The following is a 12871-nucleotide window of genomic DNA, read 5'->3' on the forward strand; positions in this document are numbered from 1 at the left end:
GTTCCTGGCATTCTGTGGCCATTACCTCTGTCACTACCATTTCCTCATTGGAAACAAAGCAAAAATGCCTGGGATCTCACCGGGTGGCCACAAAAAGCAGCTGACGCAATATGAATGTGAAGGCCCATTTACAGAGGGGGAGCGCTGACTAAAGGCTGGCATGCTGCATGGATGCTAATCTAGACAGAGGCCTGGTTTCCTGATGTTTGGCTCGTGGTGGATCTGATGTGCCTCCTAACCTAAATACTGATTGAGGAAGGCTGAACCAGTGTAACCTCGGGCAAGAACAGTGGGGACTTCTCCACTTACTGTGCATTCTCTTTCTAGGCAACTAAGAGAGCTACTATACGGCAGCGGATTGACCAAAGCAATCTCCACAACAATGTGTTCCACAGTGTTCTTAAGATCAGCAACGTGCAGAGCCACGATAAGGGAGTTTACACTTGCCGTGTGAAAAGTGGGTCATCGTTCAGATCTTTCAACACCTCCGTGCGTGTGTACGGTAAGGAGAAGTTAGATGTGCAGAGTTCCACTACACGCTGTGAGCGGTCTAGGCATTAAGAATTGGCAAAAAAAGAAAAGAAAGTCGATGTTCTTTTGACTAAGAGTTATGCAACTGTGAATGAAGGCTGCTTTCTCTTGACCAAAGGCACACTTCATACTCTTTAAATTGAATACTTTTGGGAAGAGGGAGTGGAAAGATTGTACAAGTCTGAGGTTGGGAGGACTAGAGCAAAACACTGTCTTCTGGATGGGTCAAGACCACGGCATTCGTGAAGCTATGGCAACTGTGGTTAAGCAAGCCAGTTGACACTCCCACGTGGATACAGAAGGGATTCACAAGCTCGTATCCCTAACTGAGGAGCTGTGGACAGCAAATGGGTTCTGGGGGAGGGAGAGTCAGTTTTCTTTAAGGGTGTGGCCCCTTGTAGGTCAATCCCCAGCAAATAGCTCCACGCCCAGAAGTATATAACCAGCACAAGCTGGAGTTGATGGGTTATTAAATAAAAGAGAGGATATGAAGTCGGGGTCGGGGGGTCACGGGGAGATGGGTTAGATCTTCAAGGAGAGTTACCACGAGGAGAAGGGGAGGAGAATATGATCAATATACAGTGTGTAAAATTCTCAAAGATCAATGTTAACTTTCGAAATTACTGCTTTTGAGGTGGACAGTCTTGATTTTGGATGCTTGCTTCGGTTTGTAGTGTAGATTGTAAGGCAGTCACGAATTCCTCATTTACTGTCCCATATGAACAGAGCAGAACCCATGGACCAGTTTTACTTTATCTGGGGGAAATTTCCCGGATACTGCCATGAGGTAGATGTAGAAAAATACGATGAATCGCTTGGAATTCATGGTTTTCTGCTCCTAGTCTAAGGACCATGGAATGCCCAAATGGTTGCTAGATTATGAGATACAAATTCTGTATTGACAATGAAAGACTTTGGGTTCATGGTTGCAAAGGAAAACAGTGTTCTGAGAAGAGCTCTGGGCTTTCGGAGACACTGTCTGTCCTTTCACCTTTGTGAGCTTGACCTTTCAGCCCAGAGCAACTTTCGCCATCTGCATTGTACCAGCGAGGCAGATTTTAGAAATCCCATCCCTCGTTATTGTGGGAGACCTATAGTGATACTCCGGTTGCCTGTCTGTACGCTGCTTTACGTCTCGAGGACTTGCTGGCAGTTGACCTGAAGGCATCACCCATTGATTGACACTTGGGTTCTTGGACAGGCTCCATCATGTTTCATTCGTTGACCGCGTCTCTCCTTAGGGAAGGGGTGAGTGCATGTTGACGTAAACGCATCCTTTCCTGATGCGCCATCATTTCTTCTTTCAAAGGAAAGGGATTCATCAGCGTGAAGCATCGGAAGCAGCGGGTGCAGGAAACCGTAGCGGGAAAGCGGTCCTACCGGCTGTCCATGAAAGTGAAGGCCTTCCCCTCACCAGAAGTCGTATGGTAGGACCGCAGTCATTTCTGTATCGGTTAAGATGGTTTTTGTAAGTAGGACCTTAGGAACTTCAGTGGCTCACATTCCTGAAAGAGACAACAAGAGAAGGTATCTGGAGCAACTCTGGAGAGATGGGCATGGTGTTGATTTCTGGGTGATGGCACTGGGGAGGGCTGGCTAGGCCTGGAAGCGGTGCCCAGGGGTGAAGCGAGACTTGAGGGGTTTGAGAGCCCTGTTCAGTTCGGCAGTCGCTCACACATACTAAATTCCCGCACCTCCAAACCCTTGTATGATGTCAACAGTCTTTGAATGAGATGTGTTGGGCAATAACACAGAGGCATCTTGAATGTGTAGCATGCTCTATTAACTCCGAAGAAGTGGGCCCTTGTAATGAAGATGCCAAAAATAATTCCTTTATGTGTGGCTGGGTTGAAAGTCCCAGCCTTGGTTTAAAATTTCAACAAACATTAATAGCGGCAGGACTTACTCATGGGTAGGTGTAGACAAGTGGACCTACTTGAATTAATTACGGTTTTCAGAAATACCTTACACAATTTTTTTCTTTAAAAAGTCAGACCAGTACAGCACCTATGTAAAACAATGCAATCTGTCTTAAATCTGCAGTCATTTTGCTAAATTACTTTTAATGTCATTATCTTTGGCTTAAATCACTACATTTTAAACAAAAGGTCCACTCACTGTTGATTAGAAAAACAATCCATACAATAGAGAAGCCCTGCCATTTGAGAAAATCCTCGCAAGAATTTGTCTGGCCCTCAGCCCTTCAGTGTTTATTTGCAGCTAACTCAATTTTTTTTTTTTTTTTTTTGCAGTGGCGGGGGGGGGGGGGGGGGGGGGGGGGGGGAGGTTCAAGATAAGGTTCCTCTGTATAGCCCTGACTATCTTGGAACTTTGTAGACCAAGGCCTCAAATTCACAGAAATCCACCTGCCTCTGCCTCCTGAGTGCTGGGATTAAAGGTGTGTGCCACTACCCCCAGCTCCTAACTCAAATATTTTTTTTAAAGATTTATTTGTTTATTATGTATACAGTGTTCTGTCTGCACGTATCTCTGCAGTCCAAAAGAGGGCACCAGATCTCATTATAGATGGTTGTGAGCCACCATGTGGTTGCTGGGAATTGAACTCAGGACCTTGGGAAGAGCAAGAGCCCCTAACTCAAATATTTAATAGGAAATTAAATAACAAGTTGAAACTGTGTACTAAACCTTCACAGCATTGTAGTGGGAAATAAATGGATATTTCTATTTTATAATATCTAAAAAGTTACTAAAACATAATTTCCTTGCTAGATATACCAAGTATGGTTTAAGAGAAGAAGAATTACTAAATTTAATAGAATAGTTGGTAGTAATTTAATGACCAGACAGCATGCTCACTCTTCTATGTCTACACACCCCTGTCTATCCATGCTGGTTTATTCAGTCACAGAGTAGCAAGGAACAATAAAACAAAACAGCCACTTTTGAAATGATGCCTTGTTAGTAGGATGCAACTGAAACAATACTAACATGCTATTTGTGATCACAGCATATAGCCATTTTAACCAACTCAGAACTGAGACCCAGGGAACTTGTCCCCAGGTCTGCAGGCCTGACTAAGAACCATTTATACCTCTTTCTACTGCATAGTACATGCCCTAAAAATAAAAGGGCCCATTCAAAGAACTGTTCATTTGAAATCACAGGGCTGGAGAGATGGCTCAGTGGTTAAGAGCACTGGCTGCTCTTGTAGAGGACCTGGATTCATTTCCCAGCACTCACAAAGAAGTTCACAACAACCTGTAACTCAGTTTCAAGGGACCCAGTGCCCTCTTCTGACTTCTGTGGGTACTGCACACACATGGTGCACATACATGCATGCTTGCAAACACTTAAACATCAGATAAAAGTCTTTAAAAGACAACAAAGTATAAAATTAAGCCATAGACTGAGTTTGAAGGGGTCTTGAGAACTTCCAGAAGTCTTGAGGGACACTGTAACTCAAGATAGATGGTCACTGATAATTATCTGCCATCGCACTTGTGGCAGCATACAGATAGGGCCAGGCCAGGCCAGGCTACCTGAGTCTCACTACAAACAGATGACATCAAGGCATTGATTCTACATTAAAAACATCTTTAAGTTCGTGCTGCCTGGAACTTCCCATTGTTCTTCCTCAAGGGGGATTATCTTGGTTTCACAACAGTGCCTCTATGAAAGGGACCGTTGGTGTGACCGTTTATGTAATTAATAAGAACTCCACATGAGCCCATAATGGTAGTGTCTACTTTTAATTTTTATCAGATCTAGTTGATCTGACTTACACGAGTGCTTGTACTTCTCATGGAGCCTTAAAGAAAACACTTGACAAACAGCTGGCAGACTCAGACCTGAACCTCTGGGTTGGTACTTGGGTCTCAACAGCTACCAACACCCTTGTAGGTACATACAGCCACCACTTTCTCTTCCTCATTCGTGTAGTTCTTCCTCCTTATGGACAAAGATGAAATTCTATCCGGTTTAAGCCTCTCACTTGACTTTATTAAACAGTGAATGTCTGAAGTTTAAAAAAAAAAACAAAAAAACAGTGCTTATGTCATGTCCAGAGACTCAAAAAGAACCCACTTGAGGATTCAAAGTGACATTGTGACGTGAATGATGTGACTTACCCACTGTGCTGTTAACCCCAGGTTGAAAGATGGCTCACCTGCAATGGAGAAATCTGCTCGATATTTGGTGCATGGCTACTCATTAGTTATCAAAGATGTAACCACCGAGGACGCAGGGGACTATACAATCTTGCTGGGCATAAAGCAGTCAAACCTATTTAAAAACCTCACTGCTACTCTGGTTGTAAATGGTAAGTTTAATTTGGTGTGATTGGGTTCTATGGCTATTATCAACAATTTGTGAGTTCAAAATCAGTATAAACTTTCAAAATATTTGTTTATGAGTTTAGTTTATTGTATGAGTGTTTTATCTGCATTGGTGTATGCATGTATGTGTGCCGCATGCATACTGGTATTTGAGAAGGTCAGAAAAGAATGTCAAGTCCCCTGGAACTGGAGTTACAGATGGCTGCGAGCCACTTTGTGGGTGCTGGGAACCTGACCTGGGTCCTCTGCAAGAGTAGCCAGTGCTCTGAACTGCTGAGCTGTCTTTCCAGCCCCACATACATTTTTATATTCTTAAACTGTTTGTAGTGGGCTCAATAGTAGAGTACTTGCCTCGTAAGTACAAAGCCCTGGGTTCCAGCACCACAGAAAAACAAAGGAAAAAATACTGCACTTCTGACCCATTGTAACTACTTTATCTTTTCTGTTTGTTTGTTTGTTTGGTTGGTTGTTTGGTTGTTTGTTTGTTTGTTTGTTTGTTTGGTTGGTTGGTTAGTTGGTTGGTTGGTTGGTTGGTTAGTTTTTTGAGACAGAGTTTCTCTGTGTAGTCCTGGCTGTCCTGGAACTCACTCTGTAGACCAGGCTGACCTCATACACAGAGCTCTGCCTGCCTCTGCCTTCCGAGTGCTGAGATTAAAGATGTGCACCACTATGCCCATCTACTGCTTCTTGTTTTCTTACCTCCTGCAGGCAAGGTGACTTTGACTGATTACCATCACGGTATTCATACTGTGGAATTAAATAGGCGTTTTTCTACATAATATGAGTGTTTATTTGTGGTGTTGTTTCCTGACAGCAAAACCCCCCTGACTGGTCTCTCATGCGAGAGATTCAGGAGGAAATCCTCGGCTCTGCCCTTGACTTCCCTCTGCTCTCTACCACTCTCTCTCTCTCTCCTCCTCTCCAGTGAAACCTCAGATCTATGAAAAGTCTGTGTCGTCCTTGCCGAGTCCAGCTCTCTACCCACTGGGCAGCAGACAAGTCCTCACTTGCACCGTGTATGGAATCCCTCAGCCTACAGTCAAGTGGTTCTGGCACCCCTGTCACCGTAATCGCTCCAAAGAAAGGTAGGGATGGTAACTTCCTGAGAACTTTTCAAAGATTAATGAGAGTCTCTATTGGCCACAACTGGGCATCACCGGATGTAAACTGAATTTGGGGCAGAGGTTTTCCCTGCATTCAAGCAGGTAGACAACAGCTATTGATTCTCATTGGAGACACCCTACCCTTGGCTCATGGGATCTTTTTTTTTTTTTTTCCCCTCAAGTATACAGGAACATGGGACAGAACCAAGGTTTCCCTGGGACCTGGGAGCTGTCGTGTGACTTGGTTAGAGCTTGCCTGTGCCTTTTCCCACTTGACTAGCACTGCCTAGAGCCCTCCCACTGTGTTACTTACCTGGTCCTCCCATTCTTCATTTTCTCTTTTTTTTTTTTTTTTTGGCTGAGGATTGAACCCAGGGCCTTGCGCTTGCTAGGCAAGTGCTCTACCACTGAGCTAAATCCCCAACCCCATTTTCTCTTCATTGGCTGGAATCCAAGGCCAACACATGGCTACTGTTTCCTCTTTTGGACTTGGCTCATGCTTTTCTATCTGTCTGAATTTTGCTTCCACCCATTGTCTGTCTCCTAAGAAGTTGGTTTTTATCAAGTCCTAAGGCTCTTGTGTTACCTTCTCTGTGAACCCTCTGGACGCCTCATTCCAGCTCATTCTCCCTCCGAGATGTGGGCTGCAGTTGTTCACACATCATCATTGTTACATCAGTCCATGTGACCCAGTTTGTCTGTCTCCAGGCTCTGGATCAGCTAACTACAGCCAGCAGATAGTTAGTATCTGCCGCACAGTGACTGCACCCCTGCCCTCCTGCCAGCCAGGAGGCATTTCCTTGCATCCTGTCTGTGCCTGAGCCCTGTTTGTTTTTGTTCCGTTTGTTTAGTCTAGAGAGATGATACCTATGCTGGTTCATGGGAGCTAATTGGAAGAAGAGGAACAGAACGGACAAATACCATAGGGAGATGCCATTGAAAGTGCCCATGGGTTACCATTATGCCCATCTATTCTCCTTATTGCTTTTAACCCTGCCTGGAGAATGTTGGGGACCATAACTGTTAAACCAAAGCAAGCAAACTTCCAAACTAACTTGATAGAAAGTAAGCGAGGGATCATTCTGTGATGGCTGTTTGGTTTCCTGGGATGTTCCTGCAGTCCTGACTCTTCATCTGTGTCTTTATCCTTGTTTAGGACGCAGTATGATAGTGGAAAATTACTGGGTTTTTTTAATGGAATTCATGCAAAGCAGCTATTTCCACAGAAGTCTGAGTTTTCATTTGAGAGTCATTTTCTAAGAATAGATATAGAAGTTGCAAAACATTTAGGCCCCAGGGATGTTTCATTGAGAACACAAGCGACCTACTGAGACAGTGTATCATTTTGCCAGTTTGAGATAGGCACCAATCCCTACTTAGTGGGTCCATCTGTTTCAAGAATTGATATCTGTATTAATATACAGATAAATGAAATAATAAAAACTGGTCAGTTAGGATGAAAGTTTAGAGTCACATTTTTATAAAATAGCATAGCCTTTTGTAGATTTTTAAATTTTTGTTTCAATAACAGCAGATCTAAAATTTCAATTCTTGTCTTACTAAATTTTAGTAGTTACTCTATTAGAAAAATGCAGTTGTGAGGGTGGGTACCATGTTATGAGTTTGGGCTTGATTGACACTAATGAATGATGACTGAGGGCTCAGGTGAAGGCAGGGAGCATTGCTTTCCTTTCGGGTCTCTGTGGTGTGTGAGCTCTTTCTCCCCTTCCGTGGAGGATGCTCACCAAGTCCAGGAAAGACTTCTTACTCCTTTCTGAAGAAAAACACTTCAAGACTCAGAAGTACTACCTTAAATGTTTGTTGACTATTTGGATTATTCTGTTAAAGTCAATTTATTATTTTTAAATTCAATTTAATAATACATAGGATAGATCAAACATGGAAAATTTGGCTCATTTCCATGATTTTTTTAAAATATGGTTTTGCTTGAAATTGTCTGCTGAAACTGTATACACATGTAAGCAGCTTTGGTCTTTGGTCAGAGGGTACTGACTGAGCACCTGGCTGAGGCTTGGTACTTTGTGGCTAAGTGAGAGATATTCAGTGTCACCAGTAAGACTTTAACACACTGGAAATAGCAAACAGCTTCATTACACTGTGTTGGAGAAGAAAAGCTGGCTTTATACCCAAATGAAACCCTCTGTCATTACTAAAAATGTATAAGTGTCTTCGTGTAGACACATTTTATATGCTTTGATTAACTTAGATTCATCTGCAGATAGGAACCTTCATTAGTGGCATGAATCAGCATGTTTTGTTACACTTATTTTGAGTTACATATTTGCATAGTAGTATTTACCCATGATCTTTGGTTATAAATATGCCTAACATTTTAGAATTATTTTATACATAATAACTGTATATGTGCAGAATAATTATTAATGCTTAAATCTGAGACTCTTGTTCAAGGGCGTATCTCAAGCAGCAGTTTATTTTGGTATTCCCAACATTACTAATTGGGTTTTTTTGTGTGACCAGCCACTTAATATACCCAAATTAATACAAAAAGAGAGATTCAGACCACTTAAATTTCAATATTTCCTAAAGTCTGACAAATATTTTAAAACTTCAGAAATACAATGCAGCTAGAAATTTCTTACTTAAAAATATGTAGTAAAATGCTTTATGCAAATGAATTTTGTTTCAACTGAGTAATACTGTGGTTTCCGTTTCCCCTATAATTCATTCTTATGAAGCATTAATAAGATGCCCTGGTGGGCTATTACACAGTAGGGTAGCTATAAATAACAATTATATGTTCTATAACTCAAAAAAATTTACAAAAGGATTTTCAATGTTCTTTGCCACCAAAAAAAAAAAAAAAAAGATAAACGTTTCAGCTTGTTTAACATGATTTAAACACGCTACAATTTATATGTGAATGGAAGTTTCACATAGCAACCTGTTATATGTCTAGTTTATAGGATTTTATGCATCAGCTTAAACACAACTAAGAATAAAGTGAGGGTGTTATTTAAATTTGTATAACTAATGAGCAAGAAGAGGCTGCATGTCTCCCGTGTCCCTTTCCTATGCGTTTGTATGGTAAAGTGTCAGAGCAGGAGACAATTCTTGTGAATGTTTGGTAGAATTGAAGGAAGCTTCACACTGGGTGAAGAGTAGTTTGGGGACTAGTCTCCTTTCTCTGTAACAACCAATAGAGACTTCTAGATATTTGCTAACTCTCTTCCGTGTTAGCCTAGCATCAACCTAGAAAGCTTCCATGAGAGTATTCAATGTTGGATACCCTTCACATGTATCTGTTAGCATGAAATAAAGATGATTAAACATACTTCACAGGCAGAGGTAACATGTCAGGGAAAGTCCATGGTGACAGAAATTGGAGACTAGGCTCTTCCAAGCATATTGAGGACCATATTTCTCGGAGACCCATCCGCTCATAAGGAACATTGAGGGGAAATGTTTGCCTACATCAGAGCTAATTTCACAACACGAGAAATGTGAATGACTATTTCTGAAAAGTGAATAGAGATGATGGGAAGTCAAATGCAGCTTCTCTGTGCTTTAAAAATAGAAATCTGGTAAGTCTAGAGGGAAACAAGCAGGTCAGAGGGAAAAAAAATTAAGGAACTAGGAAGAGTTAAATAAAAGTAAAAGGAAGCCCAGGGAGGTGCTCCGGGAATGTGATGCAACTCCACTCAGTGACCATTCTGTTCATCTTTTCCCACCCTGGCAAGAAGTGGTTTTGCCTTACCCTGCAAGGATAAGGCTGGGGGAGGACAGGACAGGCTGGTGAACCGGCTGCCTTTCCTGTAGTCCACACTCAATTCGTGGAATTCACTAGGCCCTTGATTTTAAAGAATAAAATAGGGTCAAGCCTCCTGGGCCAGGTGATACTCTTTTTATTTATTTTTAAAGGATTTAAAATTTTTTTTTACATGTATGAGTATTTGTCCGCTTGTATGTGTATGCATCAGATACATGCAGTGCCTGTGGAGACCCAAAGAGAACATCAAATCTCCTGGAACCTGAGTTTCAGATGCTGTGAGCCGTTGTGTATGGGTGCTGGGACTGAACCCAAGTCCTCTGCAAGAAGAGCCAGTGTTCTTAACCACTGAGCAATCTGTCCAGCCACAGGCATCCCTCTTGACGGCAAGTCCCTGATGAGCTTTGTCTCAGCACTAGTACACTCACGTGGGAAGGGAGATTTAGAGAAGACTGTGCAGGGCAAAGAGGCTGGTCTCTGTATTGACCAGTGTCAGACTGACAAGGAGTCCCTCCCTGGGCACTTGGGGTTCCCGAGAGAGGATGAGGAGAGGAGTTTGGGCACTGTCTATTTGTGCTCCCCACCATCAGATCTGTTTGCTCAGGAAGAATCTAGATGTTCAAGGCTGCTTTGGTTTGCATGTGTTTCGGCACTGACAAGACCTTTGGGTAACGGACTAATGGATGTTTGAGCTCATTTCATCTAATCCCCACAGGCATGAGATCACGGGTGGGCTTCATTTGGGTTATGACACATTCTGCTAGCTTAGGCCATCTCCCACACTAGTAGCCAGAACAACATGGTTGTTTTAGGTGTGTTTTCTCTTTTTTAAAACTCAAGTTTGCTTTTGAAGTGTGTCTGGGTCTTTACTATAGGCCCAAGTCACTTTATTTCTCTATCGGCCATAGCTTTTGGCGGCTCGCCACAAACTTAAGCACACTCAGGGAGGGGAGTCTCAGCTGAGGATGGCCTGTGGCATGACTGGGGGACATTTTCCTCATTACTGATTGACCTGGGAGGACCCAGCCCACTGGGGGCAGTTCCATCTCTAGGCAGCTGGGCCTGGGTTCTTTAAGAAAGGCAGCTGAGAGAGCCAGAGGAAGCAAGCCGTAACACTGTTCCTCCATGGTCTCGGCTTCAGTTCCTGCCTCGGCTTCCCTGGATGATAGGCTGACTTGTAAGCCAGATAAATCCTTCTCTTGCCCACAAGTTGCTTCTGGTCAGTATTTTATCACAGCAATAAGAGCCAACTAGGATACCACCTAATGGTCACAGTTTTGAAGTCAGAGTAATACATGACACTTACTGATCGTGTAAGTGGCCTCTAAAATAGAGAAAATGTTATAGTGTGGACTTCTTGGCAAAAATGTCATTTTTAAGAATCAACTGTGCTGGTCATGGCAGTGCACACCTTAATCCCAGCACTTGAAAGGCAGAAGCGGGTGGATCTCTGTGAGTTTGAAACAGCCTATATAGTAAAGTCCAGCCCAGCCGGCCTATGTAATTAGATCTTGTCTTTTAAAAAGGCAGGTTTGAACAAAGAAATGTTTTATAAATTGCATTAATATTACCTACATCACATAGATTGACTTTGCATGCCATCAGTGTTCAACCCAAATGTGTACTGTCAACCATCTCATACATAAATGTGTAGTAGCTGCTGGCCATGTTAAACATCACTCATCATTTGATTGTGTAGGATCCAGCTTGTTTGGTGGTTGCTTATTGGACATATGTGTGTACCTGCAGAATATCTATTATGTACTATTGTGGAGCTAGAGATCGAGCCATTAAGGAAATGGGTTCTATTCTTGGCACCGCCCCTGACCTCTGTGGGACCCTGGCCAGTTAGTTAATCTGAGCAACTTCCCTTCTGTAAATGGCAGTTCCTGGCTTCCCCTCTCCTCTCATTCCCAGGAATGGAGGAGCTCAATGAAAAAAAAAAAAGTCATTTTAAATAACATGTTCACTGTAGTTGGAAGTTTTTCTGTGTCCTGCCAGGTCCTGTAGCTGCTCAGACCCAAGTAAACATATAGAGGCTTATATTATTTACATACTGTATAGATTATGGCAGGCTCTTGCTAATTAGCTCTTATATCTTAAATTAACCCTATTAAATTAATCTATGTATTGCCACATGTTCCATGGCTTTACCTGCTTCTCATTACATGTTGCTTTTGAGGCGGCTGGCTCGCATCTCTTCCTTTCTTCTTTTCTTCTTCCTGTCTATCTGCTTGTATTTCCTGCCTGCCTCTAAGCTGCCTTGCTGTAGCTTTATTTATCAACCAATCAGAGCAACACATATTCACAGCATACAGAAAGACATCCCACAGCAGTTCACCTTTCAAAAAAAAAAAAAAAAAAAAACCATTAAATAACATCCCAGTTGATGTGCATGGATGTTGCTCTTTTGTGGCTTATAAATTACTAATGACCTTAACCAGGAACTGAAGATTAATGACAAATGAACAGCATTTTAACTGATGAAAGAAGGATGCTTACATAGGTAATATTCTGCCAAATAGAATTGTCTCTGTGATTTTAACACAAATACCAAGTCAGAAAGAAAAAGATGGGGCTGGTGATGCTCAATGGTAGAGCACTTGCCTAGTGTATATGAAGCCCCAAATTATACTGAGAGAAAGAGAGAGAGAGAGAGAGAGAGAGAGAGAGAGAGAGAGAGAGAGAAAGAGAGAGAGAGTATATGAATGTGCAGCCATCCCCCACCATTGATGTCAACCCTCATCCTCACTTCTTCTAGCCTGGACCGTCTATGGCCGCCACAGTTCAACAGAGGCATCACCACTGTCCGCCTGACTCTAAAATTTTCCCTGCTTTATTTGTTCTTTTTCCCATGGGCCCCCTCAGGATGGAAAAGACAGCAGTAAAGTCTCAACTTGTGGAAGGCTGTGGAGGTAGAATCATCTTTAAGCCTTTCCTAGCTCTACCGGTGGGTTTTCCGAGAAAAACTCAAATGATCTGTGACGGACCCTAAAGTCACTGTTTCTAAAACTCTTAAGTAGGTCACATATGGAGTCTAAACTAATTACGTGTTTCAGAAGACAAGCGGAGAATAATAACCCCTGCCACTCAATGACACTGACATCCCATTTCTGAAACACTCAATAGAGGGGTTTGTGGGTGCATATCCAGAGCAAGCTCACTGGTTCAGGACTGAGTGTGGTTCACCCTTT

At 42.5% G+C, this 12871-nt stretch overlaps 1 protein-coding gene across 1 annotated transcript in view; it reads left to right on the forward strand.

Annotated features, from left to right (window-relative positions):
• Flt1 (fms related receptor tyrosine kinase 1) overlaps positions 1-12871 on the forward strand; it is a 175056-nt gene that overhangs the window by 48819 nt on the left and 113366 nt on the right. The window contains exons 7-10 of the mRNA XM_036172306.1: positions 328-502; positions 1841-1958; positions 4641-4810; positions 5752-5911. Coding sequence (XP_036028199.1) covers positions 328-502; positions 1841-1958; positions 4641-4810; positions 5752-5911 — 623 coding nt within the window. The remainder of the gene's footprint in view (positions 1-327; positions 503-1840; positions 1959-4640; positions 4811-5751; positions 5912-12871) is intronic.

Source organism: Onychomys torridus, chromosome 22 (assembly GCF_903995425.1).
Source record: "Onychomys torridus chromosome 22, mOncTor1.1, whole genome shotgun sequence".
Classification (NCBI taxonomy): Eukaryota; Metazoa; Chordata; class Mammalia; order Rodentia; family Cricetidae; genus Onychomys; species Onychomys torridus.